Raw genomic sequence first — 24935 nt, forward strand, 5'->3', positions numbered from 1 at the left:
AGAGATTGGACAGCCATTTGTCTGAAAATGGTACATGGTTTCCTGCTTGAGCAGGGGGTTGGACTAGATGACCTCCAAGATCCCTTCCAACTACTACTACTACTACTACTACTACTACTACTACTACTACTTCTTCTTCTTCTTCTTCTTCTTCTTATTATTATTATTATTATTATTATTATTATTATTATTATTATTATTATTATTATTATGACTTCCAAGGTCCCTTCCAACTCTGCTATTCTGCTATTCATTTTTCCCTTCCTTCCTTCCTTCCCTCTCATTTTCCTTCCTCTCTCCTTCCCACTTCTTTCCTTTCCTCCCTCTCCTTCCTTCCTTCCTCTCCTTCCTTCCTTCCTTCCTTCCTTCCTTCCTTCCTTCCTTCCTTCCTTCCTTCCTTCCTGTATTTCTTATCTTTTATTCTCCTTTTTATTATTTCATGTTGCTGGCTATTGACCAACTAAATAAATAAATAAAATCCTTCATCGTGGAACGTCCATTTTGCTTTTGAACTGGGGTGGGAGGTGGTGCACTCACCAACACAATGCACCTGCTGTTTGCGTCGGCGGTGGCTTCCTCTTGGCACCGGCTACCTCTCGACCGGAGGCTTAAGGTTGACACGCTTACATTTTTGTAAAACAAATAAATATTTTCTCTTTGCTCAGCTTTAGCGCTCGGCATTCCTGTGGTTTTCAAATTTTGCCTGCATGAAGGCGGATTTTTTTTTTCTCCCCCTCAGTTTCGGTTCAATGTCAGGAAAGCACAATCAAAGAGTCACGGTCCTTCTGTTGTGTTTGGCAGATGTGTAAAAAAGCTAGAAAGCCCCAATAAAGGAGAATATCTGTTAGCTCGGGGTTGAGATGAGGGCTCCTTGTTGCTCTCTTAGCTGGGTGGTTTTCTTGCAGACGTTTCATGACCCAACTAGGTAACATCACCAGTGCTGCAAGGGTTTTGCTGCAAATGCCCCTTCTAGCATTGATGATACCTAGCTGGGTCATGAAATGTCTGCAAGAAAACCACCCAGCTCAGAGAACATCAAGGACCCCATAGTCTTCCTCCTCCTCCTCCTCCTCCTCCTCCTCCTCCTCCTCCTCCCCCCCACAAACCCCATTTTTGTTTAGCGCTGATATTACCTAATTGGGTCAAGAAACATCTACAAGAAAACAACTACACTCACAAGCACCCCACAGTCGTCGTCCTCCTCCTTCTCCATCGTCCCCATTTCCTTCTAGCACTGATGATGTTACCTAGTTGGGTCATGAAACGTCTGCAAGAAAACCACCAAGCTCAGAGAGCACCAAGGACCCCACAGTCGTTGTCCTCCTCCTCCTCCTCCTCCCTTCTAGCACTGATGATGTTACATAGTTGGGTCGTGGGACGTCTCCAAGGAAATCAAGCTCAGAGCACCAAGGGTCCCACAGTTGTCTTCCTCCTCCTCTTCTCCTCTTCCTCTTCCTCCTCCTCCTCCTCCTCTTCCATTCTAGCACTGATGATGTTACCTAGTTGGGTCATGAAACATCTGTAAGAAAACCACCAAGCTCAGAGAGCACCAAGGACCCCACAGTCGTCGTCCTCCTTCTCCTCTCTGCAAACTCACTCCCTTCTAGCCCTGATCACGCTGTCTAATTGGGTAATTAGAACCAAGCTCACACAGCAGCAAGGACCCCTCAAAGTCGAAGGTGTTGGGTTCAAATCTGCAGACTGATGCCAAGAATTTTAAATACTCCATTGAAGGCAGAACTCTTCTGGCTGGGATTAACGGATAGACAATTTGAAAAAATGTATGGATGGCTGGTTTTTTTTTATATAGTCGTTTCAGAGAGGCAATTTGGCAATTTTAAGGTATGTGGACGTCAACTCCCAGAATTCCCCTGCCAGGAGGATTCTGGGAGTTGAAGTCCACCATCTCCCAGCTGCCAAGGTGGAGAGAGAGAGAAGGGAGAATATCAAAGTATTTATAACTGCCATAAAGAAAATTGGAAGCCACTTCAGGATATCTTTATAACATAGCTTCATTATAAACCCTAATCTTTGACACTTTTGGACTGGCCGGGTTTCTGTTGGTTCAAGGTGTGGATTAATTATTTGCAAGGTAGTTATGTTGCCTCTGGCTTGGAGGCCTCATTAAATAGCCAGTAAATCTATTTTTTTTTCCTGTGGTCAGAAAGCTTCTCTCCTCCATTTTGACTTCCTGCCCACCTTGACAGTTAATATTTTCTAAAGATACTTTCAGGTATGTGTGTGTGTGTGTGTGTTTAAAGTTGGTCAGATGCAAAATTAAAACCCAGATTCTCCTTTCTTGCTTGGATTTTCCCCGAGGGCATTTTGACATAAATCCACCTTTCAACGGTGATGTGTCTTGGGTTTTTAAGGTACTTTTTTCCCTCTCTTTCGGGCAACTTCTCCTATCTCAGCCTTCCTTCCCTGTAACTCTACAAGACAGTGTCTATTGATCCAGTTCAGGTAGGCACTCAAAGAGGAAACGAAGTGGGTGGCTGTAAAACTGGTTTGCTGAGTGTCCTAAACTGAAAACGTTGCTTGGCATGAGGAAGTGTTTGGATCATACCACGTGAAATGATGGAATGTGTTTTGCTCGAGACATCTAGAAAAGTTGCTAGGCTTAGAAAATACTATCGGGTTGATTATGTTTTGCTTACTTCGCTTGTTGATTTGTTTCACATCCAACATTAGCGATTAACCAGGAAGACTGATGTGAGTCACTTGTTTTGCGAGATGGGCAGGTAATATAAATTGAAGAAAGAAAGAAAGAGAGAGAGAGAGAGAGAGAGAGAGAGAGAGAGAGAGAAAAGAAAAAAGATATGGAGAAGGAAAAAAGTAAGGAAGAAAGGCAGGAAAAAGGAAAAGGAAGGATAGAGAAGGAAAAAAAGGAAGGAAGGAAAAGAAAGAAAAGGGTGGAAAGGAAAAGGGAGGAAGAAAAAGAAAAAACAGAAAAAACAGTACATGTACTCTAGTAGTGATTTATGACTGGTCCTCACACTTATGACTGGTCCTCACACTTATGACCATTGCAGATCCCCAGAGTCACATGACCCAAATTCAGGTCCTTGGCATGGCAGGTGTTTATGATGGTTGCCATGTCCCGGGCGCATATGATTGCCATTTGTGACTTTCCCAGCCAGCTTTTGAGAAAAAAACAAGAATCCTCAAGAATCATTTAATACTCATGTGCGTCACTTAACAACTTCACTGATTTGCCAAACAACTAGGGCCAAAAAGATTGTAAAATTGGGCGGGTTCTTATTCACCTAATAACCTCATTGCTTAATGGCAGATGTTCCAGTCCCAATTTTGACCAAAAGTCAAGGATTACCCCTAATATATCTTGCTATAGATAGGACTTGAGCTGTGTCTCCCGGCTTAGATCTCTCTTGTGAGAAACAGGATGTCCTATAAACGATTCAGTCTCGCTTGTTTTGAGGTCCTGACAATAGCAACGAAAATAAATGGAATTTATACTATTCTCCTCAAATGGAATTTATACTATTCTCCTCATGAACTTCGCCCATCTACCCATTCTAAAAAATTAATATCAGGTGTTTTGCTTCTCAGGACCGTCGTAATATTTGCCTCGTGCGAATCCATATGGTGCCTCCAGGCCATCAAATTTGGCAACCCCACAGGAGCCTGAAACGCGGGAAGGATGGACAGGGTGCATGAGGGATCTACTCTCACAAACATGGGATCCCTGTGATTAAAAAGAGATCTTTTGACCTTTCTCTCTTCTTCCACCTGGCCAAACAGGAGGACTCAAATGGCTTCAGAGATGGAAAATTGACCCATCCCAACATTGCAAAGCTGGACCAGAACAAAGCGGGACCGGTCCTTGGATGCGCCGAGGAACGCTGTGGCTTCTACACCTCGTCAGAGAACATGGAGTTGTGTGTTCACACTGAAGATGATCCAGACAAGGAAGGTCTGGGGCTAAGGATGATGGGTGAGGAGACCAAGAAAGTAGGCATCAATGGAGGAGACACCTCGGAGGTGCCGGAAGCCGATTCCAGACCCAGTTCAGGTACATCTACATTCAGACAATGCAGATCCTAACATTTTCATTTTCAGTTCTGTCCTCCTTGGATGTCTGCCTTTGTCTTCCCTAACCAGGGTTTGTGTAAACCAGGGTCTGTTGAACCATTCCAAAATCTCTGACAGGTCAGTGAAATAATCATGGCATTTTATTCATCTCTGGCCCAGCAAGCCATGGTTAATGCAAGCTAAGATATGTCAGCCAACTGTGAACCACAATCTATCACAGGGATTTGTAGTTTAAGTTTAAGTACAAGACAAATCCTAGTTTGTGGCTGAATCCACAGGTTGGTTAGCGATTCAAGGTTTCAGTCGCTCATCCTACGCAGCTAGTACATTTAATCAGCATGTGCAAACTGGGGGTGATGGGTACTGTAGTCTGACAGATCCAGTCAGTCTTGGAGAAAATTGAGCAGAAAAACCACCACCCTCCCCTGTTTTTGTCTGGTATTTGGCATTTGGGATAGGCTGCTCCTATCCATTGAGGTTCTATTGTGATAGAAACATAGAAAACAGTTGGCAGAAAAAAACAGACTCATATTTATGACGGCTGCAGTGTCCCCGGGTCACACTCACTTCACCAATGTCTCGCTTAGCGACAGAAATTTGGGGGGCTCAGTTGTGGCTGTAAATCGAGGACTACTTGGATTTGGCAGCCCAGCCTGTTGTAACCGGGGGGCTCTTGCACATTTCAGGGTTTTACGAAACCAGCGACATGGGTTCCCTCTCGGATTCATGCGCCTCGGTGCACAGCGACGGACCTGGGGCCTCGCGATGTAGCATCGGATCCCTCCCTCACCTCCCCGGATTGCGCGAGAACGGCTTAATCCGGCCACGGTCGACGGACGAGGCGGCCGTCCGGCTCCTTGACCTCCGATTGCAGCGCCTGACCTTGGCAAACATCGCCGGGACCGACAACCGACGTCCGGTATCCACCGGTAAGGCCACATTCCTTGTGCGGGGAGGGTGACTTGGGTGGTCTCCCGCCCGTACGAGAGAGCAGCATGAATAGGAACACACAGTGCGAGAGTCTGTGGTCGAACGGTGATGGCTGCAGAGCACGGAGGTCTGGGTTCGAGTCCCGCCTTGCCCATAGAAGGTCCCTGGGAGATTTTGAAATCCCCTCCCTTTCAACTCGGCCTGCCTCATAGGGTTTTTACAGGGGGAAAAAAGACACTAGGAGGATGTGTTAACGTTTGCCAGCCTTTAGCTTTGGAATGAAGTATTTAATATAAACTGAATAAATAAATCGATCCTGCCCTGCATTTATCATTCTGAGCCTCTCCTTGATGTGAAGCAAAGAAAGTTTCTAGTCCTCAGCATCCTTGGAACAGCCACAGTCAAGAGGAGGTACTGAATTTGAGAATGAAACTGCTCTTAAGAGGCCGGTTTTCGAAAGTCTTACAAACAGGCCTGTAAGGTAGCCCATGCTATGAATGACAGTGAACTTTTGGCTGATTTCATTGGCTGACTCCTGCCTGGCTTCAACTCCCAGAATTCCCCAGCCAGCATGCTTTAAGAGGGGTGAATTTCAACTCCCAGAATCCCCCAGCCAGCATGCTTTAAGAGGGGTGGACTTCCACTCCCAGAATCCTCCAGCCAGCATGCTTTAAGAGGGGTGGATTTCAACTCCCAGAATCCCCCAGCCAGCATGCTTTAAGAGGGGTGGATTTCAACTCCCAGAATCCCCCAGCCAGCATGCTTTAAGAGGGGTGGACTCCCAGAATTCCCCAGCCAGCATACCTTAAGATGGATAGACTTCAACTCAGAGAATTCTGGGAGTTGAAGACCACTCATCTTAAAGTTGCCAACGTTGAGAAACACTGCGGTAGGGTTTGTGTAACAAGCCATGATTAGATTTACCTGAAGCAGCTCAGGAGCTATCTGGCCGAGCTGGACCCGGATCTCTGATGGTGAGTATTTCTCTTGTCATTCTTAGCATGGACTACCTCACAGGGCTGTTGTAAAAGCATCCTAAAACCAGCCTCCAAAGAGAAGCTTCATTCTCAATTTCAGTCCCTCTTCTAGTCTGTGAATATTTCAAGGATACTGGGAGCAGCAAGTTAGTCGATCTTTTGAATACTTTATGCCAAAGCTAAAGGAAGCAAGTGTTAATAAACACATCCTCCTGGTCTTTTGGTGTGTGTGTGTGTGTGTGTGTCCTTTGGGGTACTTGGTGCCTTCTCCATCTTCTAGACAGTCAGATTGGATTCAACACCCCCCCTCCAAATGAGTAAAACTGGAACGCACTCCCCAAGCAGTCGATCCAGGAAATCAATCCAAATGAGATCAGGCACCAGAGTTTAATTGTATTTTTTGCTTTGAGGCAGCTTGCCCTGTTCCAACCTGTTTGTTTACGCAGACTTGCCTCCGTTTTATGGTCCCCTCAAGGCAACCTACAAAATACCCCACCTAATTACGGCTTAAAAACAAAACCCTCAGCACGTCATTCAGTCTGAAGTCGTTTCCAGGTGGACGCTGGTGGGGGGTGCCTAGGGTTTGTGCTTTTGCACTGCGCGACCCCGGGATGTTGCAACCGTCATAAAGATGAGTCAGTTAATATGCCTCTGAATTTGGATCACGTGACCGTGGGGGTGCTTGCAACGGTTGTCGAAATACAGTCACAAGCCACTTTTTTCCGGTGCCGTTGTAACTTCAAACCCTCACTCCACGAACCATTGTAAGTAGAGGACTACCTGTAGGAAGGTCTTCTAAGTGGATACTCAGATGTCCCCGTCCTGGTCTATAATTCTAGAATTCAAAACTCTTATTTGGGTGCTACCGATTCTCCATTTGTTTCATTAAAAATATCTTCAGAAACAAATCTGAAGCGATGATGAAGAATCGGACAGACACTCGGAAGCAGTCCTAGATACTTGGCCAAATTCTTGCGCAGAATTGTAGATTCCTGTACCTCACAAGTTCTTTTTCATTGTGTCTCTTGGGACAGGTGACCTTGAGTTCCTGTTGGGCCTTGGGTCCCTGCCCCTCCCGAGGCCTCCGAATTTTCAGCTTCTACGGTACAAATCTGACCTAGTCTCCCGAAACACCAACGAAGTCTACCACTACCCCAGCCCTCTGCACGCCGTAGCCTTACAGAGTCCTCTCTTCACCAATGGACTCTCTCAAAGTTCGTCCCAGGAAGATCTTGACGAGACGCCCACAAAGGTTCCCCGATCCGACTCTCCCAAGAAAGACCCCCACTGCTCCAGAGAACTGCCGAGGGTCCGCTTGGACCAATACATGGCGAAGTTAGTGCTGCGTTATAAGTGCCGCACAGCGGCAAGTCGTACCGAATCCGGATACCTCGTGGGGAATCAGAAGAGTTTATCCATGACGTCTATCTGTAGCTCTGGACAGGTGGCCGGTCAAGTCCTCGGTCCGATTCCAGGATGGAAGATTCGACGGCGCATCTCCACCTGCTCTCACTTGCGTTCTCCAGAAGGTTCAGACGGAGCACGAGATTCCCGGGTCCTGGATGGGTTGTGGGACTTCCCGCCGTTCCCAGAGATCAGCTCGTTTCAGTCAAGTACAGCCAACCTTGTTAAACCGAGCGAGTCGTCTGTGACTTCCCTCTCTTCGCCCCAGGATCCTTCGGTCAAATTCGTCCTGAACAAGCAATCGGCCACGCCGGATCGAAAAATTTGGGCCGCAGGGCCCCAGCAACAGATAACCAAGACAGAGACCGCTTTCAGAAAAGAGGCCTCTTTGCCCCGGGCCACGATAAATGTTGACAAGCTATACAAAGGCAAACACGCTTCGCGGGAATTGGTGAAAACTCCGGAGAAAGGAGAGAAAGCAGCCGAGAGAAGCTGGTTGAGTCCCCGCGAATTGCTGCGCAGATTAAGTCTCCGGCGCAAACCGTCGTCCCGCCCAGTAGGCAGGGCCCGAGCCAGTTCGGAAATGAACGTTCACGCAGCCGCCGGGCTGGTGTGTGCCAGCCAACTTCAAACCAACCGAGGCAAGGCCATCAAGCCAAAATGGACGTCGGTCCTGGAAATTTCCAGCAAGTCCTCCGGACGGCATCGTGCCAAAGCGGGGACGTTCCTTCCGCCGGTGATTTTGAACCGCAACCTTGCCTTTTCCTCCGACGCTCCGGCAACTTTCTGCTTCCCGGAGGACAGCCATTTTGACCTGCCACCTCGGCAGCGGGCCAGACGTCCCGGCAATGGATGCAGGCTGAGCGAGGTGGAAGCGACCAGCGCTGTCAGCCTGAACGGGGACTGGATGTTCCACCACCAACGTGGAGACCGATGGCTGCACGGCTCCGCCACTTTGGATTCGTCCGATTTGCCCCCTCACAACTTTAAGCTTCGACGCAGCCGTTCTTTCAAAGAGCTGAAAAAGATGGTGTCTCGCTCCTTCAAGAGTTCCCGAACTGCCAAATACTAGAGGAAAAAAAAAAAACCCAGACAATCATTTGGGGACGTGGCGTGAAAGAGGAATTCGCTTCTGAACGCGTTGGGGGTTCGGTTTTTGTCGCGTTCGTATTGCAAAAGTTTCTCTTAAGTTTGGATGACGAGACGGCCTCCGGCACGTGGGCATCCTTCCACATTGCAGTGTCCTGAACTTGGCTAAGGATGTCTTGAATTCAAATGTAAACCTCTCGAACCGTAGGACACTCACGGGCCCGAAACGCAAACCAAAGCTGAACTTGAACTCAAGATCTCTGTCAAAAGCCCTGAGGTGTTTTCTATCTGCTGCTGCTGCTGCTGCTTCTCCTCGTTCTGAACTGGCTTTTTAAATTTTGCCGCGGGAGCATGGAAAGGGGTCAAAAAAACGTCGCTTTGGTTGAAGTCTGCTTCTGATCTTGGAGTGGTTTTGATATCAGGGACCAAAAGACAAAAAATGTGTAGTTCTTTATTGTTTGCCACAGGGGGATCCACGCTAGGTAATCTATGCCGCATCAGTGAATGCCAGGTGTTGTTTTTGGGTTGTTAATGGACAATAAAACCAAAAAGATGGTGAGTTTCCAAGAACCGTGGGTAGATAGGAGAGCCTGTTTGTATTATACTATCCCCCTTCCTCCAAATCAGCTGGATTTGAAGCTAGTTCCGAGCCAGCACAATCTTCTATTACAGGTATTTATGACGACAACCCAGCCTGAAATTTCCGTTGCTAAGCAAGGCAGTTGTTAAGCGAACTTTGCCCATTTTACGCCCGCTCTAGCCACGGTTATTAAGCGAATCTCTGCAGTTGTAGGTCACAAAAGGGGATCACATGATCCCCGGCACGCTGCGACCGTCGTAAATATGAGTCAGTTGCCCCATTTTGATCACCGGGAGGTTGCCATGGACGCAAGTGTGAAAAACGATCGCGTCCCTTTTTTCAGTGCCGTTTGCAACTTGGAACAGTCACTAAATGACCTGTTGTGAGTGGAGGACTGCCTGCAAGTAAGGATTTACTTAACAACTGCCTCGCTTAACGACAGAAATTTCAGGCTGAATTCTGGTCATAAGCTGAGAGCTATCTGCGTTTCCAATTCTTACAAACCCATGGCTTTTTAATGGCCAAAATGGAGCCGTGTCTATTTCCACATCCATAACCCATTGTGGTTTATTTCCCCAAACCATAACGAAATACTGGTTTGGGGCTGATCCCAGTTTTAACTGGATTTGAGCAGGCCACCCTGAAATTATCTGATGTGGGGTCAACCGAAGACACGTTTCTGAGCCTCAGCTGGCAACTACCCCCCTCTTTGGATTATGGCTCCCATCCTCCTCAACAGGGAGGAACAGGGCTGGCTGGGGATGATGGGGTTGTCACTGCAGCCAAAGAAGGATTTGGTAGCCGATGGGAGAATGGCTTCACTCTTCCGTTCAGTTTGCCGTGGGGCAAAAAGAGCCGTTTTCAGGGACCCCAAAGGAGACGGCGTGATTTCTGTAATTAAAATGTATGTGCCACACAGTCCGTGCCACGACCTTGGATTTTCTCCTCCCCCCCCCCCAGCTATGCAATTTTGCACAACTGGTACCTGTTACTTCTCTTCTCTTTTCTTTTTTCTTCCAAGAGTATAAAAGGCTCCACCAATTGCTGTTTACATCGAGATTCGATTCCTTGGCACCACGTTGCAAATGACTGTAATTATCAAGGCTGGGAGACAGCAAGGAGCATGCCAGCAAGTTGGAGCTTGCTTGGCGAAGAGTCGGTCCTTAAACCTGTTTTATTTTCCTGGGCCAGAAACGCTGCTTCGACAACTTTGCAGCCTAACCCAACCGTTTAAAAAACAAAAAAAATTGGCAATCGTTTTTTTTATTGAATTGACATAGATGAACTTAACTGGATGAAACATGATTTGAATTCCTTTTTTTTTTTTTTGCAAAATATTCAAGATATTTTATACATCTCGCATATATAAACATCTGAAATATCCCTTCTTTTATTTCTCTCTCTCTCTCTCTCTCTCTCTCTCTCTCTCTCTCTCTCTCTCTCTCTCTCTCTCTCTCTCTCTCTCTCAAGTTTCTAGCCCTCGTGATATGTGTTTTACAGGAGGTCCTTGACTGAACGACCGTAACGGACCCCCCCAATTTCCGTTGGTAAGCAAGACGGTGGTCAGGTATAGAATTAGAGGTTATTCTCAGCTTACGACCACAGTGGGGCCCAAAATTTGTTGCTAGGTGACCTTTTTAAGTTGAGTTTTGCCTCGTTTTGTGACCTTTCTTGCTGCAGTTGTTTAGTCACACGGTCGTTAAATGAATCTGGCTTCCCCCATTGACTTCGCTTGCCAGACGGTCGCAAAAGGGGATCACGTGACACCCCCCCCCAGGGACAGTGCGACCGTCATAAGTATGAGTCAGTTGTTAAGCATCTGAATTTTGATCACGTCACATGGGGATGCTGCGACGGTCGTAAGAGTGAAAAACAGTCACAAGTCCCTTTTTCCAGGGCTGTTGTAACTCTGAACGGTCCCTAAACGAACGGTTGTTAAGCCGAGGACTCCTTCCGCTGTTGGTAAAGGCGGTGACAGTTTTCCCACCTGGAAAAATTGGCTCTCTCATCCACCGCAATGGAGCCAGCTGTGAATTTTAATAGCTCTGAGCCAAATTATTTTGGGGTAGTTGAGTGTGAGATTTATTTGGCAGTCGCCGCCGACAACTTTTGTGGTGGTGGAAGGCTCAGCAGCCGGCAATTGAGGCAGCTGCCAAAGACGTGGTGGTGATTTTAGCCGGCACTAATAAGAATTAAGATTTTAGATGCTCCGTTCGTGCTGAATTTTACGTGCCGCATTCATGGAGATTAGGAGAGCATTTGAGCCACAGTATGCTTAACTCTCTGGGGAGAGTCCTATCTTTGTAGGGGAGAAGGAAACTGATAACATGGCCTCTCTGTCCAGACAGCACTAATCCAGAAGCAAACAAACCATCTTACGGCTTATTGCAATGGGTAAACTTGAGTCACGCGCGGTGTCCTTGGCCGAACAAGCTGGCTGTGTCTGGGCTTCGTTCCGTGTGATGCAATCCGAAATGAGCTTTTAGGTGGTCCTCAACTCCTCACAACTGGGACTGGAACCTCCGTCACTAATGGAGCCGTGCCCGGTTGCAGTTTATTGAACAAACCATGTTTAAACTACATACGGGTAGTCCTTGACTTACGACCTCAAATTGAGCCCAGAATTGATGTTGCTAAGCGAGACATCGGTTAAGGGAGTTTTGCCCCGTTTACAATCTTTCTTGCAACTGTTGTGAAGTGAATCTGGTTATAATAACACGGTTGTTAAGTGAATCCGGCTTCCCCATGGACTTTGCTGGTCAGGTCGTAAAAGGGGGATCACATGACACCCCCCCCAGGGACGCTGCAACCGTCATAAATACGAGTCAGTTTGCCAAGCATCTGAATTTTGATCACCTGACCCCGGGGGAAGCTGCAACGGTTGTGTTGAGAAAGTGTCCTAAATCGCTTTTTTCACTGCCGTCGTTCACTTCAAACAGTCACTAAACGGACTGTCATAAGTTGAGGACTATCTGCATTGCGAATTGGCCAGCACGCGGTCAGTAAAAAGGGGGGGGGCTCTTCTGTTTTGACTCAAAGCAATTGGGCTTTTATTCATCCATGATAGCCGGGAGACAAACCCATGGCGGTTAACAGGCAAATGCTCTCGCCGTAAGGACTAGCAACTTGATTTTCTTAAGCAGAAACGGAAACAAAAGATTCCCAAGACGACAAAGTCTTGTGTAGTTTTGGACTTTCTGCCCTCCCCTCCCCCAAAATGTACATTCCAGAGGCTCATAAGGGATTTTGACCTTCCGTGAGCACAAAGAACTGAACCAAAAAAAAAACAATAACCCACCATATTTTTATTTGCAAAGGATAAAGGCAGAAAAAACAGCTGGGAAACTCAAACAGCCCTGTTTCCCAGCTGCTGACAAGGAGAAAATATTTGCTCCCAAGTTAAGGGTGGAGGCCAGCTTTGCACGCCAAGAAGGAAGGATGTTTGCTGGCAAGAAGAGATCTGGTTTTATTATTAAAAAACATCTGCAAGGAAACATCTGCAAGGTCAGAGAGTATGAAGGACTCCACATTCGTCCTACTCCTCTCCACAATCCCCACTTCCCTTCTGGCACTGATGATGTTCCCTAGTTGGGTCGTGAAATGTCTGCAAGAAAACCTCCAAGCTCAGAGAGCACCAAGGACTCACATTCTTCTTTCTTTCTTTCTTTTCTTTCTTTCTTTCTTTCTTTCTCTTCCTTCCTTCCTTTTCTCCTCCTCCTCCTTCTCCACCACCTCCATAATCCCCATTCCCTTCTAGCACTGGTGATGTTCCCTAGTTGGGTCATGAAACCTCTGCAAGAAAACCACCAAGCTCAGAGAGCATCAAGGACTCACATTCTTCTTTCTTTTTCTTTCTTTCTTTTTCTCTTTCTTTTTCTTTCTTCCTTCCTTCCTTCCTTCCTTTTCTCCTCCTCCTTTTTCTCCTCCTCCTCCTTCTCCACCACCTCCATAATCCCCATTCCCTTCTAGCACTGGTGATGTTCCCTAGTTGGGTCATGAAACGTCTGCAAGAAAACCACCAAGCTCAGAGAGCATCAAGGACTCACATTCTTCTTTTTCTTTCTTTCTTTTTCTCTTTCTTTCTTTTTCTTTCTTCCTTCCTTCCTTCCTTCCTTTTCTCCTCCTCCTCCTTCTCCACCACCTCCATAATCCCCATTCCCTTCTAGCACTGGTGATGTTCCCTAGTTGGGTCATGAAACCTCTGCAAGAAAACCACCAACCTCAGAGAGCATCAAGGGCTCCTCACTTCAATCCTGAACTACAAAGATTCCCCTTTATTAATGTCAGGTTCTGCTGCTATATGAACCTAGATCAACCTTTTAAGCAAACCACAAAGCTCTTTAAGAGGACACATTTTGAGTATTTTTACTTCGTTGGCCAAGGTAGATCGATCCAAACTGCCCCAGCAACTAACAGAGTCCATATTCAGATGCGTGCAAAGCCTGATTTGCTTGCTTCGGGCTTTGCCTGTTTCGTTGAAAATAATCTCCATTTCCATAAGATTGCATTTAAGTGACGAGCGATCCTAGGCTACGATTTAAAACTCTTTCCCCCTCTGGAGACAGGCAAACAAAACAGATTCGCAAGGAATTCAGATTTCAGCATTTGGTTTCCCCTGAATTCAAAGAAATCACATCCAGCCAAGTGAACTTCTTAAAAGATTTTATGAACAAACGTGGGGAGGGAAGAAGGAAACGAATAAGGAGGATAATTTGCTGAAGACGCTTTTCCTAGATGGATTGGCTATTTTGCATTTTTCAAGGCACTACCTCACTCCAAAATTGATCAACCGCGTGTCGTTCAGCACACACAAAAAATATAGAAATGATGGTTAGCAGCCTCCGGGGATTTCCAGCGACGGCTTGTTTTTGCTACCCAAACATCCCCATGTATAACTGTTTCTCTTTCTGAAGATAGCTGCTGAGCTGTGATTCGGTCAACTGCAGATAACGCTTGACGTTGGCATCTGGGGAGATAAGACGGGAAAGAGAAAAGTTTTTAAAAAGTTAAAATGTGCAAGATTTGCTCGTATGGAGTTCTAAGTCAGACCAGATTATCAGCTCTCTGACCTTGGTGGTTTTCTTGCAGATGTTTCATGACCCAACTAAGGAACATCGACAGTGTTTAGAAGGAAGTGGGGGATGCGAGGAGGAGGTGGAGGAGAACTGTGGGATCCTTGGTGCTCTCTGAGCTGGGTGGTTTACTTGCAGACGTTTCATGACCCAGCTAGGTAACATCATCAGTGGGAGGAGGAGGAGGAGGAAAAGGACAGTGGGGTCCTTGGTGCTCTCTGAGCTGGGTGGTTTACTTGCAGACGTTTCAAGACCCAGCTAGGTAACATCATCAGTGCTAGAAGGGAGGAGGAGGACTGTGGGGTCCTTGGTGCTCTCTGAGCTGGGTGGTTTTCTTACAGACGTTTCAAGACCCAACTAGGTAACATCACCAATGCTAGAAAGGAATGGGGTTTGCTTGCTTGCAGAGGCAAATCCCTCTCCCTTGTAGCCCTGATGGTGTTACCTACTTGGGTCATGAAATGTCTGCAAGAAGCACACCAAACTCAGAGAGTTCTCTTTCTCCTCTCCATAAATGCCATCGCCCTCTAGCCCTGATGATGTTACCTAGTTGGGTCATGAAATGTCTGCAAGAAACCGTCTCGCTTAGCAACATCCATTTTGGGCTCCACTGCGGTCGTAAGTCAAGGGCTGCCTGTATGACTCACCTTTGGGCTGCCGGCTGGTTGCCGACAACAGATAGTGTTGTGCTTTGTCGTAATCCCCCAGGTGGTAAAAGGCCACACCGGCCCGGTACAGCGCCTTGACGTTGTCGGCTTGCCTCTCTAGGACTTTGAGACTGTAGTCTTTGACCCGCTCGTAATTCACGGGTTGCATCTGAAGGAGGCAAGCTGGAGAGACAGAAGGCTAAAGACACAAGTGTGTCAAGAAAAATCCCGCCCCAAAAAATAATAATGCAAATGAAGAGAGTAGCGTCTTTTTCACCGGAGTGAAAGCTAGACAATTTGACCAAGGTTCATTTTCCAGTTAAAATGCAGGCAGTCCTCGACTTGCGACAGTTGCTTAGCAACCATTCAAAATTAGGACAGCTTGGTTGCAAAGCTGGCCATCACTGCATCGTGTGACTGCATTTCAATCAGCCTGCATTGAGAATATAATATAATATAATATAATATAATATAATATAATAGAATAGAATAGAATAGAATAGAATAGAAAATAGAATAGAATAGAATATAGAATAGAATATAGAATAGAATAGAACAGACAATGCAGAATAGAATAATAGAAAATAGAATAGATAATAGGTTCCCCCTCCCAGTAGACTTATAATTTATGACATTTTTGCCAAAGTGCAATGTTAATTTCTGCTTTTGGGCCAAGACACTGAACAACGGGTTCGCTTAAAACAGCCCGGATGGCTCGTTTAACGACGGCTGCAAAAAAGTTGTAAAATCAGACCTGCTCCCACTTTACGGCCGTCACAACTATAATTGGCAGGCTTGATTATGGCCACAAAAGTAGAACTATCTGCAAAGATCTCTCATGAAAAGTCAAATTGTTATAAAGCAATCTGGTACGGCCTCCCACAGATGCCCCTGTTCAGCACAATGATTTGGGGCATTGTGGAAAATTAAGATGGCAGCTTGATTTATCCTACAGTAGTCCATGACTTACAAGAGTTCATTTAGTAACCATTCAGAGTTTCAGAGGCACTGAAAAAAGGGACTTGTGACCATTTTTCACACTTACTTACAGCATCCCCATGTGGTGACGCGATCAAAATTCAGGCATTTGGCAACTGACTCATATTTATGACGGTCGCAGCGTCCCGGGGTCATTCACGTGATCCCCTTTTGCGACCTTCTGACAAGCAAAGTCCATGGGGGAAGCCAGATCCACTTAACAACCGTGTGACTGACTGACTAAATTCAGCCGCTTGGCAGCTGACTCGTCCTTATGAAGGTTGCAGCCGTAATACAGTGCAGTACAGCGACTGACTTCACAACTGCGGCAAGAAAGGTCGTAAAGCAGGGCAAAGCCCCCTTAACAAATGTCTCACAGAAATTTGGAGCTCAATTGTGATCATAAAGTGAGGACTACCTGTATCACTGCCTGGTTAAGTTTACCCACAGAGGAAGACGCCTCAGAAAAATAAAAATAAAATCTGGCTTACCGGCAAGATTATTGTAGCAATCGCACTGGATGCTATGCAGCTGTTTTTCCTGGTCTGGGGTCACGGTGGGCTTTTCAGCCCCAAATTCCTGCAGGGGAGAAGGCATGCTGGGGTCCAGGCCTTTAATCTGCAGTAAGGCCCAGTGGTAACGGCTCACTGCATCCCTGAAACGGCCGCCTTTGTAACAGCGGTTCCCTTCTTCCTTGAAAATGCTGGCCTGTTGTAGACGTTGCTCCGGGATTGCTTCGGAAGAAACCTGAAGAAGAGAATGAAATAAATTTTAGCTAGTCCTCGACTTACAACAGTTCATTTAGGGACCGTTCAAAGTTACAACAGCTTATTAATGTACTTTTTTACATTTTAGGATATCTTTAAATCAATGACCTTGACAATCATTATAAATATGCGATCATCTTTAATTCTTTCCCCTTACTCTCATACAGTCATTCAGGATGTTTAACCTGAGGACTGGCAGCTTGGAACTACTTATATCCTGCGAGGAGACTTTTAATAGCATCAGACATGCACGTCTGCTTATCCAGGTCCTTGGGAAGGACTGGAGAGGTGGATAAGAAGGCCAAATCCAATTAAACATCTGGCTGACTTTGCAACCAACCATAATAATCATGAGCACCCTTTGAACACTATAGAATAGAACCTAGAAAATAGAATAAAATGTAGTGTGTAGAACATAGAGTAGAATAGAAATATAGAATATAATGTAGAATGTAGAAAATAGAATAGAGTAGAATAGAAATATAGAATATAATAGAATAACGTTGGAATTATCAGCATTGATAAAAAATCACCATTGGTCAATTGCAAAAGGCAGCTTGACTTGGAACAGCTGCCATCCCTGGAGGAATTATTAAACATCTGCTTACTATTAAACATCTGCCTGACCCAGGTCCTTGGGAAGGACTAGATGGGTGGACAAAAATGCCAGATCCAGCCAAACATCTGGTTAACGGTACAATCAACCACAATAACAATCACGAGCACCCGTTTAACACTGTCGGCATTGACAAGATCCCCATCAGTCAATTGCAAAAGGCAGCTTGCCTTGGAACAGCTGCCATCCCACCACAGGACCTTTCATATTATTAAACATCTGTCTCTCCCAAGCCTTTGGAAAGGACTCCACAGCTGGCTGGCCAAACAGGCAAAAATCCAGCCAAACATCTGGCTGGCTGTGCAACCCGCCATAACTATTAATAATAATACCAAAAGTACCAAATTTTGGAGCACACGGAAAGAGGCTGATCAATCTTCCCATTGCACCGAGGGGATGCAAATGCATGCAGCCCATGCAACCTCTGGCTGCATTTGTTTTGTTTTGTTTCTGCTGCACACTGCAAATTGCACCCCTGCTTTTCAAGAAAGCCCCCCCGCCCCCACTCACCCCAACCGTCCCCTTGGCCCCCCAATTTTGAATCGGGGCTCTTCCCTGGCAGGGATGCAAGGAAAAGGAGGAAGGGAACCCCCCCTTTGCCCCCTGCCCGGGGTTGGCTGCCCGGGGTACCTTCGCCGACGCCATGCGAGGCCCGGGAAGAACACCGGCTCGCGCCAAGCAGCCATGCAAAGCGAGATAGCTGCTGCTGCTGCTTCCCCGGGGCTGCCACGCCCCCTTCGGGACCGGAAGCCGAGTGGCCGGCCAAAAAAAACTACCAAAATGGCCAGCGGACGTTGCCACGTGATCCGCTGGATTCCAGCAGATAGGCTGGCGTTTAAGAGTTGGTTTTTTATTATTATTATTATTATTATTATTATTATTATTATTATTATTATTATTATTATTATTATTATTATTATTATTATTATTATTATTATTATTAGGGCAAAGCTATCATGGCTTTTTGCAGGTTTGGATGGGCTGTTTTGGGGAAGCCTTGGTTTGTAAGCTAGGACGTTACTAACCCATAGAAGGTGGCGGTAGGATGATCCGTCTTTTTATTACCTCTTATTTCCCCTTTCTACTGGTTGCACTTTTTTTAGTATTGTTATTGTTGTTGTTTTCTCTGTTTGCATGTACATTGAAAGCTTCTGCATTGGAGACAAATTCCTTGTCTGTCTAATAACACTTGGCCAAATAAAGCTATTTTGTTCCATATTCTACATTCCATTCCATTCTATTCTATATTCAATTCCATTCCATTCTATTCCATTCTATTCTATTCTATATTCCATTCCATTCCATTTTATTCCATATTCTATTCTATTCTATTCTATTCCATATTTTGTATTCTATTCTGTTCTATTCTATTCCATATTTTCTATTCTATTCTATTCTATTCTATTCTATTCCATATTCTACATTCTACATTCTACATTCTATTCTATTCTATTTTCTATTCTACTCTATTCTATTCTATTCATTTTCTATTCTATTCTCTATTTTATTCTATTTTCTACATTCTATACTATATTGTATTCTATTCTATATTCTATATACTATATACTATACTATACAGTGCTTTTTTTGTAAAAAAAAAAAAAAAAAAAAGTGCCGGAACTCACACGTCATACAACCCGCCTTGCCTACCCTACAAGGTTTCATCCAAAAAAGGTGCTGGAACTCCGTTCTGGGCGTTCTATGTGAAAAAAAGCCCTGATACTATATACTATTCTGTTCTGTTATTTTCTATATTCTACATTCTATACTATATTGTATTGTATTCTATATTATATTCTCGATTCTACTTTCTACATTCTATGTTCTATACTATATTCTCGATTCTATTCTATTCAGGACTGTATTTACTTTTTTTCCCCAATTTTTAAATCTATTACCGGACAATATTGGGGTACCCATCATGGGGCATAGATGGAGTAGAGAATTTTTTTGTTCCTTTTTCAGGTCCATGCTACTCAATAACATTTCTGGAAAAGGAGTATAGATGCATCTAGAGGCAAAACCAGATCTGGATCAGACAATGCAGATATTCCTGATTTTCCAACAGCTGAGACAGCAACATGATTTCAAGTGCTTTTATGAGACATCACATTTTATAGAATAAGAGTCGGGCACTAGAGCCATGTCTGAATTTAGGAATATTTTTTGGGATTTGTTCATAAAACATAGAGTGGACTTGATGTCCTATGTTCTTTGCTGTACTATGATTCCAATGTCACATTATTGAATTAAAGAAGCAAGAGGTTCTAGAAAAAAATTAAAAAGGAGAATGTTGGGATGAATATTGATGCGGTTTATTTACAAATCTATAGGTTAACAAAGAAGGAACTTTATTCATAGTTGTTTATGATTGAAAACTGCAAAATATTTTAAGAAGACCCTAAATAAATCAAAACTACCCTGCAAATTGTTCAAAATTATATCCTGGTTTTTTTCTTAGTGTCTGAAAGAAAATATAGCCGCTAAAAAACAAGATAGAATATAGCAATCAAAGTACCTGTTAAAATGGTAGCCTCTATTTTTTTATTACATTTATATTTTTATATTATGCTTGGGATAAACACATGTCCATCATCCGACAAAAAATAAAAAAATAGAAAACCTCAAAGAGCAGATTGCTTTAGAATCAAATACAGTCCACTTTATGGATTGCTAGATCTTTTTCTGCTGTCAGTTTTCTAGGTTTCTATGCTTCTATTAAGTGCCATGCAACACAGTAAAATCAGGATATAAAAACAATTACATAAAAATAGATCTATAGGTGTCTGATGCAAACTACAGTGATATCAAATGTATACGGGACAGGAAGTTATATACATTTGTCAAAGAAATAGGTGCATAACCAAAAGAATAAGAACAGCTGTCATGGTTATATTTGCCTGCATGAAACTGAACTGCAGAGATTTATCTGAAAAAAGCTTCACAAATAGCCAGTAAAATTGGAAATCAAATCCAATTTTCTTTCTGTCTGTTCATCCTTTGGAAAGTCAAGCTTCCCTCCCCAGAGATTTAATTATAGTGAATTTCTTGAGCCAAAATAGAGTAAAGGAGATTTTAGTGACTTTACTGGTTTCCTTAAATTGCATTTTATTGTTTTAGCCAACTCGGACAATACATAGGCAAAGACGTGCATGGTGTACATTAATTTTTAGTTGATAAAAATGAATGGTATACATGAAATGCGCAATTCTCCTTATTTAAGGATTTAAATAAAGGACTGTCCAATTTATTTAGGATTTATTTTTTCCTAAAGATGGCTAGACATTTCCCCCCCCCACCCATTTTGTCAAGCCAGGAGAGCAACATCTTCTCTTTTTACTCGGATTGGTGGAGCGCCAGCCAATCAGAAAAATCGACCAGTCGCCTTACGCCCGCTCAAAATCGACACGACGCAGGGCCTGCGCGCGGCCGCGCGGCCCTCTCTGAAGGCCCGCGCGCGCATGCGCCCCTCTCTCAAGGCCCGCGCGCGCATGCGTCACAGCGATTTAAAAAAAAAAAAAAGCGAGCCAAACCTCTCCTTTCAAAAATAAATAAAATAAATAAAATAAAATAAACTAACACCACAAAACGCAAAAGACTACTCCCGCTGCGCTTGCCTTTCAAGGAAGAGAACGTTATCCTTATTTATTATATTACCGACAGGGAGGAGAGAGAGAAAGGAGAGGAAAAAAAAAAAGAAGCGCCGATCCAAATCCAAAGGTGAAGGAAACGAAACATTTAAAAGTAAATAAATAAATAAAAAGAGCGGGGCTTTCCGCGCATGCGCGGAGGAGACTTCAGGCGCGCGTGCGCGCGGGGCTCCTTTCCCTTGGCGGGCCTTTCCCCCCTCTCTCTCTCTCTCTNGGAGTGAAAGCTAGACAATTTGACCAAGGTTCATTTTCCAGTTAAAATGCAGGCAGTCCTCGACTTGCGACAGTTGCTTAGCAACCATTCAAAATTAGGACAGCTTGGTTGCAAAGCTGGCCATCACTGCATCGTGTGACTGCATTTCAATCAGCCTGCATTGAGAATATAATATAATATAATATAATATAATATAATAGAATAGAATAGAATAGAATAGAATAGAATAGAATAGAATAGAGAATAGAATATAGAATAGAATATAGAATAGAATAGAACAGACAATGCAGAATAGAATAATAGAAAATAGAATAGATAATAGGTTCCCCCTCCTCGTAGACTTATGATTTATGATATTTTTGCCAAAGTGCAATGTTAATTTCTGCTTTTTGGCCAAGACACCTCACACCGAACAACGGGTTCGCTTAAAACAGCCAGGATGGCTCGTTTAACAATGGCTGCAAAAAAGTTGTAAAATCAGACCTGCTCCCACTTTACGGCCATCACAACTATAATTGGCAGGCTTGATTATGGCCACAAAAGTAGAACTGCCTGCAAAGATCTCTCCTGAAAACTCAAAAAGTTATAAGGCAATCTGCTACGGCTTCCCACAGATTCCCCTGGTTCAGCACAATGATCTGGGGCATTGTGGGAAATCAAGATGGCAGCTCGACTTATCCTACAGTAGTCCATGACTTACAAGAGTTCATTTAGTAACTGTTCAAAGTTTCAGCAGCACTGAAAAAAGGGACTTGTGACCGTTTTTCACACTTACTTACAGCATCCCCATGTGGTGACGCGATCAAAATTCAGGCACTTGGCAACTGACTCATATTTATGACAGTCGCAGCGTCCCGGGGTCATTCACGTGATCCCCTTTTGCGACCTTCTGCCAAGCAAAGTCCATGGGGGAAGCCAGATCCACTTAACAGCCGTGTGACTGACTGACTAAATTCAGCCGCTTGGCAACTGACTCGTACTTACGAAGGTTGCAGCCGTAATACAGTGCAGTACAGCGACTGACTTCACAACTGCGGCAAGAAAGGTCGTAAAGCAGGGCAAAGCCCCCTTAACAAATGTCTCACAGAAATTTGGAGCTCAATTGTGGTCATAAAGTGAGGACTACCTGTATCGCTGGCTGGTTAAGTTTAGCCACAGAGGAAGACGCCTCAGAAAAATAAAAATAAAATCTGGCTTACCAGCAAGATTATTGTAGCAATCGCACTGGATGCTATACAGCTGTTTTTCCTGGTCTGGGGTCACGGTGGGCTTTTCAGCCCCAAATTCCTGCAGGGGAGAAGGCATGCTGGGGTCCAGGCCTTTAATCTGCAGTAAGGCCCAGTGGTAACGGCTCACCGCATCCCTGAAACGGCCGCCTTTGTAACAGCGGTTCCCTTCTTCCTTGAAAATGCTGGCCTGTTGTAGACGTTGCTCCGGGATTGCTTCGGAAGAAACCTGAAGAAGAGAATGAAATAAATTTTAGCTAGTCCTCGACTTACAACCGTTCATTTAGGGACCGTTCAAAGTTACAACAGCTTATTAATGTACTTTTTTACATTTTAGGATATCTTTAAATCAATGACCTTGACAATCATTATAAATATGCGATCATCTTTAATTCTTTCCCCTTACTCTCATACAGTCATTCAGGATGTTTAACCTGAGGACTGGCAGCTTGGAACTACTTATATCCTGCGAGGAGACTTTTAATAGCATCAAACATGCACGTCTGCTTATCCAGGTCCTTGGGAAGGACTGGAGAGGTGGATAAGAAGGCCAAATCCAATTAAACATCTGGCTGACTTTGCAACCAACCATAATAATCATGAGCACCCTTTGAACACTATAGAATAGAATAGAACGTAGAAAATAGAATAAAATGTAGTGTGTAGAACATAGAGTAAAATAGAAATATAGAATAGAATGTAGAAAATAGAATAGAATGTAGAGTGTAGAAAATAGAATAGAGTTGAATAGAAATATAGAATATAATAGAATAACGTTGGAATTATCAGCATTGATAAAAAATCACCATTGGTCAATTGCAAAAGGCAGCTTGACTTGGAACAGCTGCCATCCCTGGAGGAATTATTAAACATCTGCTTACTATTAAACATCTGCCTGACCCAGGTCCTTGGGAAGGACTAGATCAGTGGACAAAAATGCCAGATCCAGCCAAACATCTGGTTAACGGTACAATCAACCACAATAACAATCACGAGCACCCGTTTAACACTGTCGGCATTGACAAGATCCCCATCAGTCAATTGCAAAAGGCAGCTTGCCTTGGAACAGCTGCCATCCCACCACAGGACCTTTCATATTATTAAACATCTGTCTCTCCCAAGCCTTTGGAAAGGACTCCACAGCTGGCTGGCCAAACAGGCAAAAATCCAGCCAAACATCTGGCTGGCTGTGCAACCCGCCATAACTATTAATAATAATACCAAAAGTACCAAATTTGGGAGGACACGGAAAGAGGCTGATCAATCTTCCCATTGCACCGAGGGGATGCAAATGCATGCAGCCCGTGCAACCTCTGGCTGCATTTGTTTTGTTTTGTTTCTGCTGCACATTGCAAATTGCACCCCTGCTTTTCAAGAAAGCCCCCCCGCCCCCACTCACCCCAACCGTCCCCTTGGCCCCCCAATTTTGAATCGGGGCTCTTCCCTGGCAGGGATGCAAGGAAAAGGAGGAAGGGAACCCCCCCTTTGCCCCCTGCCCGGGGTTGGCTGCCCGGGGTACCTTCGCCGACGCCATGCGAGGCCCGGGAAGAACACCGGCTCGCGCCAAGCAGCCATGCAAAGCGAGATAGCTGCTGCTGCTGCTTCCCCGGGGCTGCCACGCCCCCTTCGGGACCGGAAGCCGAGTGGCCGGCCAAAAAAAACTACCAAAATGGCCAGCGGACGTTGCCACGTGACCCGCTGGATTCCAGCAGATAGGCTGGCGTTTAAGAGTTGGTTTTTTATTATTATTATTATTATTATTATTATTATTATTATTATTATTATTATTATTATTATTATTATTATTATTATTATTATTATTATTATTATTATTAGGGCAAAGCTACCATGGCTTTTTGCAGGTTTGGATGGGCTGTTTTGGGGAAGCCTTGGTTTGTAAGCTAGGACGTTACTAACCCATAGAAGGTGGCGGTAGGATGATCCGTCTTTTTATTACCTCTTATTTCCCCTTTCTACTGGTTGCACTTTTTTTAGTATTGTTATTGTTGTTGTTTTCTCTGTTTGCATGTACATTGAAAGCTTCTGCATTGGAGACAAATTCCTTGTCTGTCTAATAACACTTGGCCAAATAAAGCTATTTTGTTCCATATTCTACATTCCATTCCATTCCATTCTGTTCTATTCTATATTCAATTCCATTCCATTCTATTCTATTCTATTCTATTCTATATTCCATTCCATTCCATTTTATTCCATATTCCATATTCCATATTCTATTCTATTCTATTCCATATTTTGTATTCTATTCTGTTTTATTCTATTCCATATTTTCTATTCTATTCTATTCTATTCTATTCTATTCTATTCCATATTCTACATTCTACATTCTATTCTATTTTCTATTCTGCTCTATTCTGTTCTATTCATTTTCTATTCTATTCTATTCTCTATTTTATTCTCTTTTCTACATTCTATACTATATTGTATTCTATTCTATATACTATATACTATACTATACTATACAGTGCTTTTTTTGTAAAAAAAAAAAAAAAAGGTGCCGGAACTCACACGTCATACAACCCGCCTTGCCTACCCTACAAGGTTCCATCCAAAAAAGGTGCCGGAACTTCGTTCTGGGCGTTCTATGTGAAAAAAAGCCCTGATACTATATACTATTCTGTTCTGTTATTTTCTATATTCTACATTCTATACTATATTGTATTGTATTCTATATTATATTCTCGATTCTACTTTCTACATTCTATGTTCTA

General features: G+C 44.1%; 2 protein-coding genes across 3 annotated transcripts; one reads left to right on the forward strand and one right to left on the reverse strand.

The window, feature by feature from the left end:
- The first annotated feature begins 3873 nt into the window (after positions 1 to 3873).
- On the forward strand, positions 3874 to 8446 carry LOC107292433 (dapper homolog 2-like). The gene is made up of 3 exons (XM_015821519.1): positions 3874 to 4033; positions 4740 to 4982; positions 6995 to 8446. Exons 1-3 carry the CDS (start codon positions 3892 to 3894, stop codon positions 8434 to 8436), a joined length of 1827 nt encoding a protein of 608 aa, XP_015677005.1. The 5' UTR covers positions 3874 to 3891; the 3' UTR covers positions 8437 to 8446.
- A 5234-nt stretch (positions 8447 to 13680) lies between these two features.
- Positions 13681 to 23815, reverse strand: TTC9C (tetratricopeptide repeat domain 9C). 2 transcript variants are annotated; one of them, XM_015821521.1, is made up of 4 exons: positions 23723 to 23815; positions 22177 to 22432; positions 14753 to 14935; positions 13681 to 13999 (listed from the first exon to the last, which is right to left on the reverse strand). In XM_015821521.1, the coding sequence occupies exons 1-4, from the start codon at positions 23735 to 23737 to the stop codon at positions 13905 to 13907; spliced, it is 549 nt and encodes a 182-aa protein (XP_015677007.1). In that variant the 5' UTR covers positions 23738 to 23815; the 3' UTR covers positions 13681 to 13904. The 2 variants fall into 2 exon arrangements, with proteins under 2 accessions (XP_015677007.1, XP_015677006.1); XM_015821520.1 differs by lacking the exons at positions 22177 to 22432; positions 23723 to 23815 and adding exons at positions 16222 to 16477; positions 17744 to 17840.
- Between the last annotated feature and the right edge of the window lie 1120 nt (positions 23816 to 24935).

Source organism: Protobothrops mucrosquamatus, unplaced genomic scaffold, assembly GCF_001527695.2.
Source record: "Protobothrops mucrosquamatus isolate PMUCROS unplaced genomic scaffold, P.Mucros_1.0 scaffold1339, whole genome shotgun sequence".
Lineage (NCBI taxonomy): Eukaryota > Metazoa > Chordata > Lepidosauria > Squamata > Viperidae > Protobothrops > Protobothrops mucrosquamatus.